This window comes from Chiloscyllium plagiosum, chromosome 25 (genome assembly GCF_004010195.1).
Source record: "Chiloscyllium plagiosum isolate BGI_BamShark_2017 chromosome 25, ASM401019v2, whole genome shotgun sequence".
In the NCBI taxonomy this organism is placed as follows: Eukaryota; Metazoa; Chordata; class Chondrichthyes; order Orectolobiformes; family Hemiscylliidae; genus Chiloscyllium; species Chiloscyllium plagiosum.
In genome coordinates this window covers 13,428,753-13,452,202 of record NC_057734.1, presented here as the reverse complement: position 1 = coordinate 13,452,202, position 23,450 = coordinate 13,428,753, and the positions used below count along the sequence as shown (strand labels likewise).

The 23,450-nt window shown below is 41.0% G+C and overlaps 1 protein-coding gene across 5 annotated transcripts in view; it reads right to left on the bottom strand.

Moving 5' to 3' along the window:
- LOC122562579 (rabphilin-3A-like) overlaps positions 1 to 23,450 on the bottom strand; it is a 239,783-nt gene that overhangs the window by 41,745 nt on the left and 174,588 nt on the right. For all 5 annotated transcript variants that reach the window (XM_043715534.1, XM_043715537.1, XM_043715533.1 and 2 more), the window contains 6 exons: positions 10,253 to 10,420; positions 6,544 to 6,627; positions 4,550 to 4,612; positions 4,192 to 4,392; positions 1,082 to 1,161; positions 137 to 211 (listed from right to left, as the gene is read on the bottom strand). In XM_043715534.1, the coding sequence (XP_043571469.1) occupies positions 137 to 211; positions 1,082 to 1,161; positions 4,192 to 4,392; positions 4,550 to 4,612; positions 6,544 to 6,627; positions 10,253 to 10,420 (671 nt within the window). The remainder of the gene's footprint in view (positions 1 to 136; positions 212 to 1,081; positions 1,162 to 4,191; positions 4,393 to 4,549; positions 4,613 to 6,543; positions 6,628 to 10,252; positions 10,421 to 23,450) is intronic.

The window sequence follows — 23,450 nt, the reverse complement described above, 5'->3', positions numbered from 1 at the left end:
ACAGAGCCTCAGAACACAAACTCACTGTGATTCACTGTGGCACTGAAACCTCCCTGTACGTCAGTAGCCATAGAACAGTTTCACCAGTCGTAAATCTTAAGAATATGCTGTTTACAATCTGACAGGAATATCGTACCTTGCTGGCTCCAGGCAGGAGATGTATTTTCACATATGGATCAGCCAAGCCATTGGAGTCCATTGGTTTCAGTCCCTGTAATGTACAAAGGGCAAAAATGCCACATCAGCACTTGAGTTACAAACCTGAAACTGAATCTCTCAGTATTGTATGTAAACAACATGAGGTCACTAACCCCAACAATATCCCTATTCCGCTTGATAAGGGGTTTACCAGCTTAATGCCTATTAAAATCTGCTGACTTCATCTCACATAAGTGGGCTGACATCAGCCAACCATGTTCTATGCATGACTTTCACAGATAAAAATGAATGTTTTCCTCCTGTTGATCTGAAATGGATACAATCATAAATCTCTGAATTCCTCCAGAAGCAATGTTATATCTGGCTCAGTGGTTAGCACTGCTGCCTCACAGCACCAGGACCTGGTTTGACTCCAGCCTTGGGTGATTGTCTGTGTAGAGTTTTCACATTCTCTGTGTTTTTTGTGGGTTTCCTCTGGGTGATCCAGTTTCCTCCGATAATCCAAAGATATGCAGGTCAAGTGGATTGGCCATGCTAAATTGCCCCTAGTGTTAGGTGCATTAGTTAAAGGGAAACGGGTCTGGGTGGGTTATTTTCTAGGTAGAAATGGCCCATTTCTACACTATAGGGAATCTAATCTAATTGAATCATAACTGACCATTATCTAGTGCCTCCAGAATTCCTACTCTTAAATCTTGCCATAAACACTTCCTGGGCTGCATGTGTAGGTCAGACAGCAGGAACTCAAATGTTTCCTTGAACTAAAAGTATGTTGAGTCACCTATTAAATAATTAATTTTCAAATTTTTCGGACAAAAGAACATTTCACAATTGACTGGAAATTGTTTTGTTACGTTTAGTATCCACATTTTGAATTTGATGATGAAATTCTATTTGAAAATAAATAAAGTTGACAGCTCACCTTTGCTTTTATGATGGTGCAGTGCAAAGCATTGTTGACCTGGTCATATATTAGACTGAACTCCAGTGCTCCCAATGTAGCTGTGAACACAACCAACAAAACCATCTTCAATGAGTGTTATAAAAACAAAACAGTCATTCACAGCATTCCAATTGGGTTAAAATTGTAATCATTTTAATAGCCATCATGCATCAAAGTAAATGAGTTCTAGCCTTTAAACTCCAGATTTGTGTATAACTTTAACTAAGTATATAGTGTACTCAATGCAGAGGTATATATGTCTGGTTTTCTAGATGATAGGTTATAGTACACTTCACAAATGTTTAACCCTGCCATTTATAGTGTTATTGTATGACCACTTGGTCTACTACTTTTTAATCCAAAATAGAATAAAATAGTGAGCTAAAGAATTTAGTGCAGACATATTAACCATGTGTATGACTGTACATGCACAGCACAATATCTGGACTTCTATGTGTAGCACAATGTCTAATATTACATAAAAACAGGCCATTTGACCCAACAGTCCACAATGTTGTTTATGCTCTCCTGAGGACTCTCATCTTTTCTAATCAAAATACCATGATTACCCTCCTCCCCCAAATGCTTGCCTTGCTTTCCATTAAACCTATCATATTAATTCTGATACAGGTTCAGCTTAACGTTGCCCACTTTTCAATTCTTAATTACAGAATGTAATTGCACAAAGCTCACTCTTGGCATCCTCGTTAGTTCCTGGTTAGCACTGGATTTCTCTTTCTAGGTTGTGATTTAGATCAATCACTGAAGTCTTACAGTACAGAAGGAGGCCATTTTGACCCATTTCATCTGTGCCATCTCCTTGTACATTACTTTTATCCAAATAAAACCCCAGGGCATCAATGTGGACTTCAACAGTTTCCTCATTTCCCCTTCCCCCACCTCACATCCTCCTCTAGCTTATCTCTCCATGCTTCAGGCTCACTGCCTTTATTCCTGATGAAGGGCTTTTGCACGAAACGTCGATTTCGCTGCTCCTTGGATGCTGCCTGAACTGCTGTGCTCTTCCAGCACCACTAATCCAGAATCTGGTTTCCAGCATCTGCAGTCATTGTTTTTACCTCATTTTCTAATTTCTGCCAACGTGTATCAAACAACTCCAGTCTGCTGCCTGCAGTTTTCCAATAAGTCGCCTCTGGGCCCTTGCCATTAGTGCAAGTTCATTTTAGTTTTCTGTTCGTTTCTGAGATAATCTCCTATTGTTGTTATATTTAAATTAGATTAGATTAGATTACAGTCTGGAAACAGGCCCTTCGGTCCAACAAGTCCACACCGACCCGCCGAAGCGAAACCCACCCATACCCCTACATTTACCCCTTACCTAACACTACGGGCAATTTAGTATGGCCAATTCACCTGACCCTGCACATCTTTGGACTGTGGGAGGAAACCGGAGCACCCGGAGGAAACCCACGCAGACACAGGGAGAACGTGCAAACTCCACACTGAGGCGGGAATTGAACCCGGGTCTCAGGCGCTGTGAGGCAGCAGTGCTAACCACTGTGCCACCGTGCCGCCCACATTTGAAATGTTCACCCATTTAATACAGCAGCCAGAGGTATGTCAAGAATGGCAGAGGTACACAAAGCCACAAATTAGAATTAAAACACATTTTTTCCAAATGCTGCCGACCCAAGTATCAGGTACAAGGATTTCCAGTGGGGACTTAGAGACATTTAAATGTTTGCATTGAATTTAACTAAAATCATCATATATTTTAACCCTTTTAATTTCATGATTGAATGAGGCAAAGTAAGTAACTTTTAAATTTGTTCATATTTAGCAAACTGTACTTCCTCGTAAAATACCTGAAGACTTAACTAAGCCTTATTTCTATCACCGTCAGCCAGATTGTTGTCTCGCTGACAAAATGCAGAGGAGACTAATTGGAAAACAAAGGTTCTGGGTGTGTCTGTATATTCAAAGTGAAAACAAATCATGATTTCATTATACAGCTGTGAAAATATTTGTTGTCACAGCAGCACCTGTCATCTTACAAGTAACATATCTATATTATTTGTTTCATGTTCTCCAAGTGATTCCAGTGGTTTTATTAAAGCATAATGAATTAGAGCTCCTATATCATGTTGATGCCCAAAATATTACCACATGTACTTACATCACCTTTAACATGGTAAAAGTTCCAATTTGCTTCAGCGAAACATAATCGGATTAAATACCATGTTCAGACAGGTGATGACAAGCTTGTTCGAAGAAGTTGGTTTTAAGAACTGACTTTAAGCAAGAAAGAGAATTAGAAAAGCAGAGCCGTTTAGGAAGGAATTCTAGAGATCAGTTTAAGGCTTGCCTACCAGTCATTGAAAGGTGGAAAAGCAGAATAGGCAAGAGGCCAGACTTGGAGGGGTTTTGTTTTAAACATTCGTTCATGGCATGTAGACACTGCTGATTAGGCCAACGTTTATTGCCCATAGGGCAGTTAAGAGCCAACCACATCACTGTGGGCTTGGAGTCACATGTAGGTTAGACTGGGTGAGGATGGCAGATCTTCTTCTCTAACAGATATTAGTGAACCAGATGGATTTTTTAATGACAACCAACATTGGCTTTTATAGTTGCCATATGACCACCTTCTCACTCCACATTTTTATTGAATTTCACCGTCTACTATAGTGGGGTTTGAGCCCATGTCCCCCAAATATCAGCCTGGGGTTGTCAATTACTAGTTCAGTGATAATACCATCACACCAACACCTCACAACAGTGAAGATTCTGCTGCCCTCTCATAATGACAATGCAGAGATCTTGGTGGACTGGTTAGGCTCAAAGACATCACAAGCTCAGGGAAAGGCAAGAGCATGAAGTGATTTGAAAATAATGATGAGAATTTTAAAATCAGAGTACTATTAGGTCAAAAAGCACAGTGGTGCCATGTGAACCGGACTTTGTGTGAGTTAATTTCTCGAGGTTATAACTGGTCTTCTGTGCCTTTTCACCAGTATTTTTCTTTTAGTTTCATTGCAACAGTGATATGTTTGGAGTAGATTATACTTGCTATTTAATGGTCTTTATTAATGAATTCATTTGAATCGGCCAATCAAAACATCACTCACTGGCTTCATCTGAGTCATAAGGATCTTCATCTTCATTCTCCTGCTGTTGTGTGGAAGGAGGCAGTGCTGAGGCTGTACTTGATGCTGTATATGGTGGATGGTGGCGGACAGCTCTCTCCTCCTTCACTAGGGTATAACTTGCATCTGATGATGGGGTGGGTTGGTTGGTCACAGAATGTGACAAGGATGGAGACCCTACCACTGGCAGAAATAAATAATGGAAAAAGACAGAACAGAATTATTTCTTTATCCCTTCAAGTTGAGGACCTGCTGGATGACCATATGATCCAAGATGAAACTGGAAAAGGAAGAACTGAAATGAGATGCTGAGAATAGAGCTGCTTATAAACAGTCTTACTTGACATTTGTTCAGGATATCTGGGAGTCACTCCCTGACCTGGTCTATAGGTTCCAGACACACCTGTGAACAGGGAAACCAGAAATATGTCAACCTGACATGTCAAAAGAATCTACAGCTCTCTCACAAAGACAGCACAAAAGAAAAGTTTGAAATTTCATTAAAGAGACCTAGTGAAATCTAATGATGAAGGAAACTTTTAGGGGAATTTTTTGTTGTTGTTGAAAATATTTGTCTATTCTGTACAAAACCAAGATGTTTGCTATTTTTGAACTTTGTATTTGTATATTACCAGGCACAAGGTTTCTAATTGTATTTTCCTTGCTGGCAGGCTGTTGTGGTGTTGCCATTGTCTGGGAATGTGAGCGTGTGTACAAAATAAATCATTTTTAGGAGACGGTGGAGATCTTTTGAGACTGTCTGAGAGTTAGTAGCAAACCTCTGCTCATGGAGAAACATGTAAGAGGTTTGGATTAATGTACCTCTACTGACAGCATTAAACACATGGTTTAAGGACAGAGTGGAAAGGCTGGACCATCAAGGCACTTTGAAAACACAGATTATTTCATGTTGCCACTCAGTGAGCCACAGTAAGCAGTCTTGTTTGTGTTATCTAAGAATAGCTCAAGCACCCAACATAAGGCATGGGCTTCCACCCTCTCTTTTGCCATATTTTTTATCTTCTGTAGTGAATTTGAACAAAATGGAACCTTCTTTAGACTTTCCTTCCCCTACAGGTGAAGACTCCTGTGCATTTTTAGAGAAAAGCACATTGCTCAGATGTTGAGGAAGATTTATGAATAGATTTTAACATTTAAAATGAACAGAAAGCCAATGTGATCAGATCACCTCTTCACAAGGATAAAACAAAGACCTGTGAATGCTAGAGATCTGAAACAAAAACAAAGTGCTGAAAAAATCAGCAGGTCTGGAAGCATCTGGCTACAAAAACAGAATGAACGTTCTGAACCCAGTGACGCTTCACCAGTTTGAAATGTTAACTCTGTTTTTGTTTCCACAGATGCTGCCGGATTTGCTGCGTTTCTCCAGCAATTTCTGTTTTGGTTCAGGATTTGTCAGAAGAGAGGTGGGAACACAAATCTTCATTGGGCAACATGAGCAGCAAACCATCGATCTCCTTCCAACAAGACGCCCTGGAGATTTTAATTCATTCTTCCTGCTTTGAATTGTTTGTCCAAACAAATAGGAAGCTCCTTCATGGGTTAAATACTGACCAAGGTTGCTGGCTTCCATCTTAGATTTGTACTGGTAGTGAACCAGAAGGCCTGGGTTTAAGACCCATCTGTTCCAGCAGTGTGTAATAACATCTCTGAACAGAAGCCACAATGTAGGAAGCCCCAGGTTGTTGGGGATGCAAAGGCATGGGCTTCCACCCTCTCTAATAAGTGGTTGGAAAGCATCAGAATGGCATTGCGGACACCAGAGTGGAAATCTGCTCCTGCTGACACACAAAGTAGCCAAAGAAAAGCAGACAAACTATTTCATATTTGTTGGGTTTTTAAAATTCCCATCTACTCTCTTCTTTGGTTTTGACAGGTTGGCAAGGCATGGGAAGGAGCTATGACAGCTCTCCCACACAAGCCCTATGCAATAAGACTTTGCTTTGCTCTACTTTGCTTTGCATGAAAATCATTCTGGAAAGGATGTTGCCATACCCTGTTGTTAGTACATGTAATACAAGATGAAGGCATACAAACTACCTCGAATGCTGAAATGCTGAGATCACTTTGTACCTTTGTATCAAATCACCATCGTCTTGACAGTAATGGAAGGCAAATAAAGGGAAGGAAATGTTTCTATCCACCTGAAGGAATGGCTTCACTAATTTGAAGTGGGCTTTTGCATTCATTAGACATAGAATGTGCTGGAATTAAATGATTCCTTATCACAGAAGCTTTTCAGCTTCTTGTCTTCAGCCACTAATTTTCAGACCATTTTTCTTTTTGCCCACTCTGATCTCTGGGGTTACTTACCTGCTTGAAATGGCTGTGCAGGGTTAGTTTGGTGTAAAGCTGAGGGAGGACGTGAACCCGGAGCTGAAACATTGCGTCGTCCACCTGAGAAACAAAAGTCAGTAAGAACTGATGTCAACGAGAAGATTATTTCTTTCGTATGTAAAAATTGAAAAAATAATTTAAACAAAAAACTTTACAGCAACTATGGCATAACTCAGACAGAAGATAATATAACATCCTTTAAAGTATTCAAGTGACAAAGTTCAGCGGTTATATGCATAAATCCCATGAAACATAACATTCTATGGTTTACTTTAGTGCTCAAAACCTGTGTTAAAACATAATTTGTTACATTTATGCAGTACTGATCACATTGATTAGTACTGAAAAGGATTTCACACAATGAGACACAATATCCTGTTTCAGAAGAAACATTTTGGATAGGAAATATTCCACAAACTGTCATAAAATGAATAAATGGTTAAACTACTTGTGGGTGTTAGTTTAAGAAAATATGCTGGCCAGCTTACCAAGAGAACTAAATGTTCCTTGAGTAAATATATGGGATGTTTCACTCTTGATTGTGACTGGAATTATTTATTTGAAGAAGAGAAGGTGCAGAGATTTTTTCAAGAATTCGAGGTACTTTTTCTAAACAAAACCCTCTTAAGTTTGAGGAAGCCTTCTAAGATTTGGGAAAGACAGCTACTTTTAGAAAATGGAAGGTTAGGCTTAAATTTATTTTTGCAGAGAGGGTGAGTGGACTGCTCAAGTTAACCTGGTAAAGTCACAACAATGTGAAGAGAGTTAAGTGTGTATTGGGTAGCTAAGGGCGTCCACCTTACAGGCTGTGGGTATTTTATACAGGTCAACAGGTGTAATACTGGCAGATTCATAAGCCGGAGTTTTAAATATAGGTAAGTCTAAGTGTAAGATTTTAAAGGGCTACTCCTCCAATCAGAGCCTTTTTCTCCTGTGTCTGCTGCTGCAGGCTTACTGATGAGCCCATCAGCAACAAATGTGAGCGAGAACCAGCAAATGATTAGAAGAGCAGCGAGCATCCTGGGGCCTGGAACTGCAGCGGTAGGTCTGTTGGCCAAGTTTGGGAAAAGAAACATTGCAAATAGGAGCTCTTCAATCCTGCTGTGTTATTCATTATGATCATGGCTGATCACCTAACTTATTCCTGCTTTTCTCCATATAGCTTCCACTGCTATAACCAACATCATCTTGAAATCACACAATATTTTGGCCTCACCAGCTTTCTGTGGTAGGCATTTCCACAGGCTGACCACTTTCTAGGTGAAGATATTTCTCCTCAGCTCAGTCCCAAATGGTTTACCCCATATCCTTTGACTGTCACCCGTGATGCTGTCCCCAGCATCAGGAACATCCTTCCTCCACCTATCCTGTCTAGTAGGTTTCCACAAGACCCCTTTTATTCTTCTGAACTCCAGTAAATATAAACCTAACTGATTCAACATCTCCTCTTACGCCAGTCCTTCCAACCCAGGAATCAATCTGGTAAACCTTTCCTGTGCTCCTGCTAAAGCGGGAACATCTTTCCTCAGATAGAGCAAAATTGCACACAATATTCCAAATGTGGTCTCATCAAGGTCCTGTACAGTTGCAGCAAGACAACCCTCCTCCTGGACTTGAATCCTCTTGCTTTCATAGCCAACATAAGAGATTAGATTCCCTACAATGTGGAAACAGGCCCTTTGGCCCAACAAGTCCACACCGACGCTCTGAAGAGTAACCCACCCAGACCCATTTCCCTCTGACTAATGCATTTAACACGACGGGCAATTTAGCATGGCCAATTCACCTAACCTGCACATCTTTGGATTGCGGGAGGAAACCCGCACAGACATGAGGAGAATGTGCAAACTCCATACAGACAGTCACCCGAGCCTGTAGTTGAACCTAGGTCCCAGCGCTGTGAGGCAGAAGTGCTAACCACTGACAACCTCCTGCAACTGCATGCGTATCTTCAGTGGCTTCAGTGATGACATCCAGGTCTGACTGCATATTCCCCTCAATTTATAGCTGTTCAGGTAATATTTTGCCTTTGTATTTTTGCTACCAAAGTGGATAATGTCACAGTTATCCACACTATTATGCAGCTGCCATGCATTTGCCTACTTACTCAACTTGTCCAAACCAAGGAAACTTTCAGGGAGACTGTGGCTCAGGGAGGAAGGATATGACAGTCACATCACAGTAAAAAGGCAATGGGAGTCAGATGGCAGAGTGAAACTGTGAGCTTGGCTGTGAGGGTAAAAGGTTGGAATGGAATGGTAGGCTGCCATTAATTTTTATTTCATTTCATTTTTACAAAAGGAATCACCTTTTCCCAAATTTCATTCAAGTATCCCCAGAAAGACAGGACACGCCCTGGATCATTTTCTTGAAGTCAAAAGGGACAGAATAAGAGAAAGAGTGAGAGGGGTCAGAGCTAAAAGGGAGGGGCATGGGGAGAGGAGTAAAAATGGGCAAGGAATAGAAGTATGGGAGAGGAAGAGCAGGGAACCCCGGGCTAAAGGTCAACTCAGTTCTAACCTTTCTTTTAATGTGAATTCTGCCAAGGCCAGCATGAGGTTTGTACAAGGCAAGCAATCCAAGGTGAGTGCTAGTTAAATCTAATTCCTGAGCTTGGCCTCAGTCACTGCACCCTTCTATAGTGATCATCAATTGGAACTGAATCTTGGCTCTCTAGCTGTTGACCAAAAAGGCAAAACTTGGCTTTTTTTTATGCTTAGCCCTTTTTAATGGTTATTTCTATTGTCTTCTAATTTAAAGTATCAATTTATTGCTTTAGCCCCAGTCCCTCACCATGTGCAAAGTTTAACCACCCCTGGGATAGATAATTAGATTAGATTAGATTACTCACAGTGTGGAAACAGGCCCTTTGGCCCAACAAGTCCACACCGCCCCGCCGAAGCGCAACCCACCCATACCCCTACATGTACCCCTTACCTAACACTACGGGCAATTTAGCATGGCCAATTCACCTGACCTGCACATCTTAGGACTGTGGGAGGAAACCGGAGCACCCGGAGGAAACCCACGCAGACACGGGGAGAACGTGCAAACTCCACACAGTCAGCCGTCTGAGGCGGGAACTGAACCCGGGTCTCTGGCGCTGTGAGGCAGCAGTGCTAACCACTGTGCCACCGTGCCGCTAAGAAATCCCAATAAAGGACTGTAAATGGGACCACATTTGCCAGAGTAATTCAGAGGAATATCATCCACAGGTATTGATCCCTTTTTTTATTGAGGATTGTAGGTTGCACAATCTTGAAAAAATACATAAATCACTTCTGAAGTGCCTTTGAATAATTCAAATCGTGTTGCAGTTAACGTTCTCTATGGTATAGTATAATGCTGAAAACAGCATTAATCTGTGAAGGCAGTCTCTTAAAAGCTAATGTGCGTCATTCATGTTCCACAGAAACAACATGCCATTTGATGAGGATATGAGAAGATTATCACATAATTAATGTTCAGTCAATTATACACACAAAGCTGTCTGAAAATAAAGCTAGCGAGAGATAGAATGCTGTGAGTGCAGATTAAAGAAAAGAATTGAGAGAACGGGCAAAAGGATAAAAAGTTAACAGACACAGAAGCAGAGGAAAGTAAGCATGAGAGAAAGAGAATAGCAATATACTGCAGGAAGTTCAAGAGAAATCAAACACCTTCAATTTTTAATTGTTTCACTAACCTCCTGGGCTCCTATTGGTGTCACTCTCCATGTCACCACTGTACCCGCCCTGACTCTCACTTTCACCATGTTCACTACCTGCTGCCATTTGCGACTCTGGTGGTCTGCGTCCTGATGCAACGGAACTGGCTGGAGCTCGTCCAGTAGGCACAGACCCAACATCACTGCCTGAAAAGGAAGGGTTGGAAAATTAAAGCTCATAAGTCAGCATAGGCAGGTTGTAAGATGAATAAGTACAGGCACTCCAACAGGATTGTAAAGTCGTAGAATTTTACAGCACAGAAACAGACCCTTCAATCCAACTCGTCCATGCCGACCAGATATCCTAAATTAATCCAGTCCCATTTGCCAGCATTGGCGCATATCCCTCTAAACCCTTCCTAATCATATACCCATCCAGATACCTTTTAAATGTTGTAATTGTGCCAGCCTCCACCATTTCCTCTGGCAGCTCATTCCATACACGTTAAAAATTGCATCGTAGGTCCCTTTTAAATCTTTCTCCTCTCACCTTAAACCTATGCCTTCTTGTTTTGATCTCCTCCAGTCCCAGGAAAAGACCTTGACTATTCACCCTATCCATGCCCCTAATGATTTTATAAACTTCTATAAGGTCACTCCTTAGCCTCCGATGTGCCAGGAAAAGTAGCCCCAACTTATTCAGCCTTTTCCTATAGCTCAAATCCTCTAACCCTGGCAACATCCTTGTAAATCTTTTCTGAACCCTTCACTCCCTTCACTTACAGAGAGACCAGAATTGCACGCAGTATTGCAAAAGTGGCCAAACCAATGTCCTGTACAGCCACAACATGACCTCCAAACTCTCATATTCATTGCACTGACCAATAAAGGCAAGCTTACCAAAGGTCTTTTTCATTATCCTGTCTACCTGCAACTCCACTTTCAAGGAACTATGAACCTGCACTCCTTGTTCAGCAACATTCCCCAGGACCTCAGTTGCTGTAAAAACACAGGTGGTCAGGCAGCATCTGAGGAGTAGGACAGTCAACGTTTTGAGCAAAAGCCCTTCATCAGGAATTGCAGGTTGTCTGCTTTTTGAGTCTGGGTCTGGATAGGTTACTCTTTGGAGGGTTGGTGTGGACTTGTAGGACCAAATGGCCTGTTTCCGCATTGTCGGAAATCCAATTTAATCCACTTAAAACCTTACCATTAAGTTATAGGTCCTGCTCTGATTTTCCAAAATGCAGCACCTCACATTTATCTAAATTAAGTCCCATCTGTCATGTCCTTTGGAAAGGAAAAGTAGTATTTTTCAGTCAGCCATATTTTTTTCTGAATAAAAACCCATGTGAATACTCTTAACTGCCTTCTGAATTGGAATAAAAGGTTACTAAATTGGCTACTAGTGATCCAAAAGGAAGGTCTACCCCAGTTGTAATCCACACCAACACAAAGGAATGCTTTTTCTTTGTGTTCATTCACAGAATGAGGGCATTAGGGGCTAGGATGGCATTTATTGCCCATCCCTAATTGAAGTTGAGGGTCAACTACATTGCTGTGGGTCTGGAGTCACATGTAGGTCTGACCAGGTAAGGATGGCACTTTTCTTTCCTAAAGGGCTTTCTTTTGTCCCTGACAATTGATTCATAGTCAGCATTAGATTCTTAATTCCATATTTCTTTCATTTAATTCAAATTCTACCATCTGCCGTGGTGGGATTTGGACCTGGAACATTAGCCGGGACTCTGGATTTACTCTAGATAATACTACTAGGCCATCATCTCCCCATGTTATTGCACAATTTCAACAGCCAATAGCCTCTTATTTTAAAATAAAAAGTAAACCATGCATGTAATAACTTATTCTTCCAATTATCTGCTCTCAAAAATGTAAGGGTTGCTGACTAGAGGACCTGGGATAGATTGCTGAGACCTCATCGTTGTCATAGTGAGACTACAGGGTAAGATTCCCATCCACCTTCCTTAGCAATGACCCATCCTATCAGGTGAGTTGGAAAGCTCAGTGCTTTGGTGGCCAGTACATAGGAATAATTCCAGAGATCGAGAGTCTCCTCTAACACAAAGGAAAACAAAGAGAGAAGAATAAGACCATAACCTCAGTTTTTGCAAGGAAGAACAGGAATAGGCAATTTGGTCAATTGAGGATGTTCCACCAGACTGGCAATGGGCTGGAAATTTCTCAGAGTGGGCACCCATCTTTGAAAGGAATGGAAGCCCTGATGATAACTAATGAGTGGCTTCCTTCCCCGCAAAACATTCCACAGGCCTCATCAACTGCTTTTCACTAGCATTCAATCATTTTTGTGCATGGATTTTCTCCAATTCATGTATGTAACTGAGATTTTGGTGAAGATTTATAGCTCAGGTTCACCGGAGCCTCACTGATAATGTTACCTAGTATGGTGACAAAACGTCTGAGAACAAAGCTACCAGCTCAGTGAGCAAACTTACAACCTGGTGTATGTAACTATTTAGAAAAACTGTCTTTCTTGTATCCAAATTATATGAGCTTGCATTGCACTCCAATTACCACAAATGTTGTGATGGCAGAAAAGTGGACTAGAAAATGTGCAGACAATACTGCTCCTTATGAGTTTACTACATTGAAAGCCCTGCTGTAGGAGGCACACCAAAGGGGAAATGGCTTTTTATGGGGCTGAAGGTAACCCATAAACCCAAGTCCTAGTATTATGAAGAGAGGTCACTGGTTGAATTAGAGCTGGAGTGGTATAATACAAACCAGGAGCTCTCAACTCACCTAATTCCAATTAGCAGATCCCTGCAAGAAAAGTGAATGTAACACTACCTAGCAGTGATGGTAAAAGTTGCATAATACCAAGTTACAGTCCAACAGGTTTATTTGGAATACTAGCTTTGGGAGCCCTGCTCCTTTGTCAGGTAGCTAGTTAATATCCATGAATACTAACCAGTATCACTGAATATCTAAAGCGTGAAGGAATTAAATGTAAGAGAATAATTGAAAGGATTGACAGCTTAATCAATTAAAACTGCTTGAGTCACAGGTTATTTATACATAAGGCCAGCTGGGCCCTCATTATGTCTGAAACCGAACACAAAACTTAAACACTGGGGAGAATAGGAAATCTCTAACAGTTTGTGGGAGATTTCATTCATTGATGCTAAGTACTTTTTTGATGATTCAGGATTTCATGTCCATTGCAAATGAGTAGAAAATTAGGACAGTGAGACAGATTTATATAACAGTTGAATACAAAAATAGAAATCACGATTTTAATAGCTAGCGAGCAGGACTTTGACTACAGCCATGGGGCTAACAGCCTTCATTCCCACTCTGTATAAGTCAGCAGGTACTACAGCCTCACAGTTGAACCACACAATTTTATCCCTATCCTCAATTGCAGTTCATAGCTTACTTGCTTAAGATGATAATAAGGAAGTTGTAATTACTTTGACCTTTACTCCATTCCCTGCAGGAATATAGCTGGGTAGTAGCTTGCTGTTCCTGTAGTGTCTCCTGCCAAGGCAGCTCATATTGCTACTGGCCCATCTGTCCCCGTAAAGGAGTCAATATTGGGGAAACTGAATTATGTGCATGGCAATTCCACACCTGTAAGTTACTCCTGAGGACTGAAGTCATTACTGTGAATATAACAACATTGACTTTATGTAGAACTTTTGGTGGGCAGTGTGCTGAGCCAGGAGGCCACAGGGCACCTCGATTTAGGGAGGGCTGAAAAATTGATAGAGACATCAAATTTGGGTGAGTTTACATGGTAAGCACTTACTTGCCCTCCATGGTAGGATCTGCATTCACTTTTCATTTCCCTCATCTCACAACCAGTGCCAGACCCACTGAGGCCAGAAAACTCAGAGCTCCCAGCATTCAGAGTCCCCTGTCTTGATCCCTCTGACACACACAACTCCATGTTTTGAGCCAGCCTCAGCTGTAGATGAGGCTTGCTGGCAACTGGTAATATATTGGGATGTGGAGTTTCTTTTTGAAAGCATTGTGGAGGACGTCGTTGGCCTTAATTCCCCACTAGGAGACAGTGAAGACTGCAGATGCTGAAGATCAGAGTCAAAAGGTGTGGTGCTGGAAAAGCACAGCAGGTCGGGCAGCATCCGAGGAGCAGGAGAACTGCTCATTCCTGATGAAGGGCTTATGCCTGAAACATCGGTTCTCTTGCTGCCTGACCTGCTGTGCTTTTCCAGCACCACACTTAATTCCTCACTATGTAATGTAAAGGCTGCCAAAGTATTTTTAGCATGAGAAGACAGGCAGAAGTCTACAAATTTCTGATGCAGATTAAAGTTGATTGTACGAGATCAGCCATCCACTGTGTATAGCTGATTTCCCAAAGGTACAGTCAATGCACCGATATGATTCTGTAAGTTTTAACCTTATTTGAAGTTGCCTTTTGAATAATTCAGTCACATCACCTCGCGGGCTAAATTCATTTTTGATGATTGATTCACACCATGGTAACAAGCTTCACAGTGCTATTTTCTTCTGACAGCAGGCTTTAGTTCTTTCATGTCCTCTTTCCACTTCGAACTGATTGAAGTATTTCTGGAACACATCCCAAGGCTGCTGGTTTCTAGCACAGAGCACATTCCGTAACAACACTCAGTTCAGCATTCATAGCTGTCAGACTATTAAAGATTACAACTTCCATTTCTGTTCTTGGCTCATTCTCAGTGGAAACAGAAAAGATCGAAATGCCACAAGGGGGCAGACGGGGGAGATGAGATTTTGGAAATCAAAGAAGAAGATGTGGCATGCTCCAGTACACCTGCTAATTGTCAATTCCATAACATTAAGAGTCAGGGTACCAACTGGAACGTGAGAAATATTGGGAAATATATTTTAATTTCCACTCCAAATTTTTAACAGCAGTAATTGTCATTCTAATCTAGACTCTGGTTTCCAGCATCTGCAGTCATTGTTTTTACCTTTTATCATTGAGCTGCCAATCTGAATCAGTGATGAGAAACTAACAGTTTACAAAGCCTTACATGTGTGGACCTTGTTTTCTGGGGGTTTTTTTTTAAGCCAGGTCATGGCCTTCAAGCTCCTGAATTTTCTTCCTAAAACTCTCCACTGCTCTATCCGTCTTAAAGATATTTCCTCAAACCAACTTCTTTGATCAAGTTTTTGGCCATCTGCCTTAATATCTTTTATATACCTTGGTGTCATGCCTCCTGTAAAGTGACACGAAACATGGTTATATATTAAAAGAACTATATAAATGCAATTTGATGTTGTTCAGCCAGCACCAATTAAAGAAAGATAAGTAGTGCTGCTACTTGTTTGGGGGGGAGGGGGTGGGTACAGGGATTTAATGACCCTGTCTAATTATCATCAGTGGGAAAAATGCAAGGAGCAAAATCTCCCCGAATGAATCCACTGGCAAATAAAACCAGTTTATTTGTATTTAGTTTCAGAGAGTAGCAGCAACATCTGGTGATAGGATGCCACTAACTATCGCTGCACAACAGCTTATCATTATGCTGAAAGAGGGCAAAACGTACAACATCAGTTTGGACTTGTTCAGATGAGTGATGAAAAGTGTGAAATAATGTTCAAGTGGCATATTCCTGTTTGAAATCAAAGGATGACCTTGTAAATATTTTCCTAATCAACCAGTTGGATCAGACTGTTACTAAAAATCTCTGGAGTAGGTGGGATGCGAACCTGCCTCAGAGGAGGGACACTACCACTGTACCTCAACAGTCACCTACAGAGTTATTTTGTAACTGAACATTGTCATCAATGGACAACACTGTAATCCATGTTCTTACCTTCTGATTAAAATTTACGTACATATTTCTCAGTACACGAGTTGGCTAGTTGACCAGTGTTGTCTGTGTCAGATCTGTGAATGAACCATCTCTCCACTCCCCTATCCTTTGCCTATTGTATTTTATATAATCTTTGAAAATTCTTAAAAGTTTTCATATGGTTTCTTTCCTCCACTTCTTCGAGTAGGGCAGACTTTGGTCTACATTTCTTCCAAGTTTTCTCTAGAATAGTCAAGACTAAGAGGTGACCTGATAGAGGTCTTTAAAATCACATAGGGACCAGATATGGTGGACATGGAAAACAATGCTTTTACTTGTGGAAGAATTCAAATTTAAGGGTACATTTCGCTAACAAATCCAATAAGAAATTTGGGAGAAACCCCCTTACGCAGAGGGTTGTCAGATCTGTTACCAAATGAACTTATTGAAGTGAACAGTATTTAAGGCAAACTGGTTAAATACAAAAAGGAAAAAGATCCAACACCTTACACTCCTGAATGCTGTAAAAAGGCACATTCTATTGTAGATTTTTGTAGGATCATAGGAACAGCAGCAAGCCATTCAGCTCCTTGAACCTATTATACCAGCCAATAAGATCATGGCTGATCTGTGGCCTAACTCCACACACCTGCCTTTGGCCCATATCTCTTAATAACCTTGCTTAACAAAAAAAATCTATCTTAGATTTAAGATTAACAACTGACCCAGCATCCACTGCCATTTATAGAAGAGAGTTCCAATCCTTTCCCACCCTTTTGTGTGTAGAAGTGCTTTCTAATATCTCTCCTGAAAAGTCTGGCCCTAATTCTCAGACTATGATCCCTAGATCTAGAATCCCCAACCACTGGAAATAGGTTTTCCCTATCTATCCTGTCTTTTCCTCTTAGTAACTTGAAGACTTTGATCAGATGACATCTTAAACTTCTAAATTCTAGAGAAAACAGGCCTAATTTGAATACTGTCTCCTCATAAGCCTGAGAGATTTGTAAAATCATGGGGTGTATATATAAGCTGAATGGCAGATGTCTTTTTCCTGAGGGTGGGGGATTTCAAATCTGGGGGGGGGGAAATATTTTTAAGGTGAGAGAAGAAAGACTTTTAAAAGACACAAGGAGCAATTTTTTTTACACAGTGAAAGGTCTATGTGTGGAATAAACTGCTCAAGGAAGTGGTGGATGTGGTTACAATTACAATGTTTAAAAACATTTAGATGAGTACATGAATAAAAAATGTTTGGAGAGATAGGGATCAAGCAAAGGGAGGTGGGACTAGTTTAGTTTGAGATTATAGTCAGCATGGACTGGTTGGACCACATGCTCTGTTTCTTATTGTATGACTATGACTCTATAATTTATTTCATGAGATTTATGCTCATAAATCTACATTGTATTCTCTCCAAGGCTAGTATATCCTTTCTAAGGTGTGGTCCTCAAATCTTTTCGCAGTACTCCAAGTGGGGTCTATCCTGGGTTTTGTACAACTACAGCATAAAATTTGCATCCTTGTACTCCAGTCCTCTATATATAAACACCAATATTACATTAGCTTTACTGATTTTTTTTACATCTGTTTATGACATTTTAAAGATTTATGCATTTGAATCACCAAATCCTTTTGGAAATTCACTGTAATTAACTTCATACTATCTAGAAAGTACCCGGATTTATCCTTTTTCGGTTCAAAATGGATAACCTCACACTTGTAATTTTTATATTATCATCTACATTGTCTACAATGCCACTTAATTTTGTGTCTTGCTTTCATCAGGACAATTCACAAGTACCACCAAAATAAAGGGAAAACAACATTTATGCTGTGACATGAGTGTGCGGATTGGTTAGCAAGTGGAATTTACTTAGTACTGTAGTGGCTGTAACAGTTAATAATAAGCATCTACCAAACATTCTTTCTATTGAACTCCTTTTCAAATTCAAGCAAGCCAGCTCTGCCTCATTCCTTTGTAACTGAATGCGAAATTTGTCATATTATGGTCACGGATTTATAGGCAATCTTTAACTCTGAGATCATTTATTAAACTGCCTCATTACAGCATATCAGATCCAAAACAGCCTGATCCCTGGTTGGATCCGCAACATATTGTTTCGAGTTCCAAATAATCTCTGTATTTCTTCCTTGTGGTTACCTCTGCAAATTTGATTTTCCAAATCTACATGAAGATTGAAGTCATCTTTGATTAATATAGTATCTTTTTGACATGCCCTCATCCTGCATATACCTACTGTTGGGGTGCTATATTCTAGTATACCAGTGTATTCTTCCCTTTATTATTTCCTATCTCCACCTATATAGATTCTATATCTTCAGATCCAAGATCATTTCTTGTTATCATACTTATTCCATACTGTACTAATAAAGCTGCCAAACCAACCTTTCCTTTTTGCAGGGCCCTTCAAAAGCTCACTTGTCCCTGAATGTGTATATCCCAGCATTGACCCTTTTGTAATCATGCCTGTATAATGGCTATAAGATCATACCCATTCACCTCGAATTTTGTCTTTAGTTCGTTTATCTTGTTCCAAATATTATACACATTTAAGAGCCATTAATTTGGTCTTTTTACCATTTGTTTTCCCCTTTTGACCCTATTCGCTGTGTTTTTTTGTGTTTACACACTCGGTCCCTTCTTGTCCCACTCTGGGTGTCATTACCTAAACAGCTGCACTGCAATGCTATTACCTCCGTTTGTTTTGGTAGTCTACGTATCCCCTCCCCCAAAAGCTTAAAGCTCCATTTTTCTTTCAAAAACACAAAATAAGTTTTAAACATTTAAAAAAACACTTGCCATAAGAGCTACATAATTTTGTAAATCTCTATAAGGTCACCCCTCAGCCTCCGACGCTCCAGGGAAAACAGCCCCAGCCTGTTCAGCCTCTCCCTATAGCTCAAATCCTTCAACCCTGGCAACATCCATGTCTGGAAACAGACCCTCCGTCCAACTTGTCTGCACCAATCAGACAGCCCAATCTGACCTGGTCCAATTTGCCAATACTTGGCCCATGTCCCTTTAAATCCTTCCTACTTATATACCCACCCAGAGGCCTTGTAAATGTTGTAATTATCACTGGTAGACACAAAGCTTCTGCTAGTTCCTTTGAACCAGTTGAAAAAATGTTACACCTAGGACAGTCAGGCAATTTTCCTGCTTGAATTGGATTGAATAAAAAAAACTGCAGAGCCGAAAGGTTTGAAGTCAGTTGCTTATCTCAATGGAGATATATAAAAATCTGTATCAATTTGTTAATGAACCCAGTTTACAACTTGAAACTGCTAAACTGTCCTGTTCTCAATTTTCAGTCACTGGGTAAAATAGAAATTGTAACGAGGTTGCTTTATTCCTCCCTCTCTAAAGTTCTACAAATCTCCAATTCTAATCTCTTTTGCAACACATTTTGCTTCAATCTACCATTGGCAGCCATTCAGCTCCCTAATCTTAAGTGTGAATTCCACCCTGCATCATTTTCTTGTAAGACACACCTTAAAGATGAAACTTGAGGTTACTTGTCCTAATATTGTGATTTCATATCAAATCCTGATTGGCAGCACTCCAACAAAGTGACTGAACAGATTGCGAAGTGGTGATATGAAGGCAAAATGCCCAAAGCCTAGAGTGTCAATAGGAATAATACCTAAAACACAAAGCCAGCATAAGCACTTAAAGCCACCAAGTGAACATGAGTTAATAGCCATCAGCTGGGCAAGAAACCCCCAAAACCTAAGTGTCAGGGCAAGACTTATACACTTAATGATAACGACCTGGGAAGTGTTGCTGAACAAAGAAACCTTGGAGTGCAGGTTCATAGCTCCTTGAAAGTGGAGTCACAGGTAAATAGGATAGTGAAGAAGGCATTTGGTACTTTCCTTTATTGGTCAGAGCATTGAGTACAGGAGTTGGGAGGGCATGTTGCAGCCCCACAGGACATTAGTTAAGCCACTTTTGGAACACTGTGTGCAAATCTGGTCTCCTTCCTAACAGAAGGATGTTGTGAAATTTGAAAGGGTTCTGAAAAGATTTACATGGATGTTGCCAGGGTTGAAGGATTTGAGCTATAGGGAGAGGCTGAACAGGCTGGGGCTGTTTTCCCTGGAGCGTCGGAGGCTGAGGGGTGACCTTATAGAGATTTACAAAATTATGAGGGGCATGGATAGGATAAATAGACAAAGTCTTTTCCCTGCGGTCAGGGAGTCCAGAACTAGAGGGCATAGGTTTAGGGTGAGAGGGGAAAGATATAAAAGAGACCTAAAGGGCAACTTTTTCACGCAGAGGGTGGTACGTGTATGGAATGACCTGCCAGAGGATGTGGTGGAGGCTGGTACAATTGCAACATTTAAGAGGCATTTGGATGGGTATATGAATAGGAAGGGTTTGGAGGGATATGGGCTGGGTGCTGGCAGGTTGGACTAGATTGGATTGGGATATCTGGTCGGCATGGACGGGTTGGACCGAAGGGTTTGTTTCCATGCTGTACATCTCTATGACTCTATGACTCTATATACCCCTAGTAATTGATCTTTCCAAAGGAAAATGTTTATTGCTATTGACCGTGAAATAACTCCATGAAGGCTGGTACCCCATCACCAAGTCACCCTTTATCTACAGGTGCATAGTACTTGAGACTGACCTAGCTAGCAAAGAACCAATTCCTAGAGTGAGCAGAACTCCTGACACTCCTGTTTACATCTGACAGCCAGGACACCCTGATTGGATCAGGTTAACAGTCCCAAACAGGGAAGTAAAGTTCATTGAGATCCACTTGACTGACCTCATTACAATTGCTATAGACTTTATGCCTCAATTTTGTAAACTTCAATCAGGTCCCCCGGAGACTTCTCTGCTCCAAGTAAAACAACTTTGGTCTCTGTCGTCTTACTTCATCGCCTGGACGGACGCATTTCGGTTGTGGCTTAAGCAATGTTCTAAAAAGCTCTATCATAACCTCCTAGCTGTTGGATATAATGCCTGGTAATCTGAAACTTTCCAAATGGTGAGCTCTCTTTGTAGATGCAATTTCTGCAGTAACATTTAAGGAATCAATCAATTTTATTTATTGACAAGTCAAACTGCACATAATTGACAGCGGTGCAAAGGCTTCTCAAAAAAATTATGCTTTTTCAAACGTTCACTTACTTTACTAAGATTTTTCCTCATAACTTGAATAAAATATGACATTGCAAAATCCATGATGTTATGCCTCCACAACAGCTGAAGAAACATCTGGCAGTAACAAATCACAGCATGTCAGTGAGCAGGAAGCAAAATATTCCTGCTTGTCCTCTTCCAAGGACTGTTGCAAGATTTTCTCAGAGAGCTCTGTGTCTTTGGATTTGGCAGTGTATTCCATTGCGTCCATGTACAAATAGTCTTACCAATGTTGGAATTTAGCAAGGTACAGCATTGCAACTTAAAGTTTTTCTATAGAAACCTATCTTTCACTTCAAGTTATTCATTTAAATTTGTAACTTTTAGGAATGCAGCCACAGCCCTCACTTAGCAGCTTGTTATTTACAATTAATATCAGTGGATTGGATGAAGGGCTGCAAGTATTGTAAATAAACTCGTTGATGACTCAAAATCACTAAGAGTACTCTCATCAAGCTCAACATCATGTTAAAAGGGAAAGATTCAGAACAGAATAGTGGGCAGCACGGTGGCACACTGGTTAGCACTGCTGCCTCACAGCGCCTGAGACCCGGGTTCAATTCCCACCTCAGGCGACTGACTGTGTGGAGTTTGCACGTTCTCCCTGTGTCTGCGTGGGTTTCCTCCGGGTGCTCCGGTTTCCTCCCACAGGACAAAGATGTGCAGGTCAGGTGAATTGGCCATGCTAAATTGCCCGTAGTATTAGGTAAGGGGTAAATGTAAGGGGTTGCGCTTCGGCGGGGCGGTATGGACTTGTTGGGCCGAAGGGCCTGTTTCCACACTGTAATGTAATCTTGTAATCTAATCTAATCAGATTTGGACATCTACGAGACATTATGAGCCATCACGAGAATTGCATTCAATCACAATCTGTAACCTCATTGTTTGCCATATTCCCTAAGTCACATTTACCATCAAGTCAGGGGATCAACCCTGGTGCAACAAAGAGTTTAGAAGAATGAGGTACCAACTTAATAAAGCTATAGCAAAGGACCATTTGTATGTCAATCAGCAGAAGCAGCACAGAAAAGGCCAAACTGAATGATTCCACAACCAACGGCTCAGTCAAAGTTCTGCAGTCCTACCATTTCCACTTGTGAATGGTGGTGGACAATTAAACAACTAACAGGAGGTGGAGTTTGACAAACCTATCGATCCCCTATAATGTAGAGTCCAGCGTGGCAGTACAAAAGACAACATTGAAGTATGTGCAGCCTTTTACAGCCACAGTGCTGAGTGGATAATTCATCTCTGCCTCCTCCTGATATCCCCAGTATTACAGATACCAGTCTTCAACCAATTCAATTCAGTCCAAATAATATCAACAAATGGTTGAAGACAGTGCATACCGCAAATGCTGTGGAGCTAGTCAATATCCTGGCTTTTGTTTTGAAGAATCGATTTCCTCAACAAGCTGCCAAGTTGTTTCGATACAGCTAGAATATCACCCAACAATATGGAAAGTGGCTGGGTATGTCTTGTCGACAATTCCTATCTAGCCAGTTCCTGCCCCTTGAGTCATCTCTTAATCATCTACAAAGAGATGGAAGTTTGGGCAACAGTACTAGCACGTAGAACTTCATTAGCAATAATCTGCTCACTGACTCTCAGTTTGGGTTCCTGACTCAGTTCCTGAACTCACAACAGCCTTGGTGAAAACATGAACAAGATAGCTGAATCCTAGCGGTAAAGTGAGAGTGACTGCACTTGGCAACAAGGTAGCATATGACCATATCTGACATCTTAAAGCCCTGAAAAATATACGTCAATGGGAATCAGAAAGAAAATTGCTTGAAGTAACATCATGCAAAATCGAAGACAGTTGCAGTTGTGGAGATCAGTCATCTATAGGACATTGCTGCAGCTCAATCATCTTCAGATCCTTCATCAATGACCTTCCATCAGAAGATCAAAAATGGGAATGTTCACTGATGATTGCACAATATTCAGTACCATTCATAACTCATTTAGGTACTGAAGCAGTTTGTGCACACAAACAAAGTCAACTATATTCCGGCTTGGATTTATGTGCAGTGAGAATGTTACTTATCATTTAAATGCCAGGCAATGACCATCTCCAACAAGAGTGAATATAAACATCTCCCCTTAGCATGGCTGATTTGCCACCATCAACGCACTGGGAGTCACCATTGATCAGGAACGGAACTAACCATATAAATACTGTAGGTAAAAACAATGACTGCAGATGCTGGAAATCAGAGTCTGGATTAGAGTGGTGCTGGAAAAGCACAGCAGGTCAGGCAGCATCCGAGGA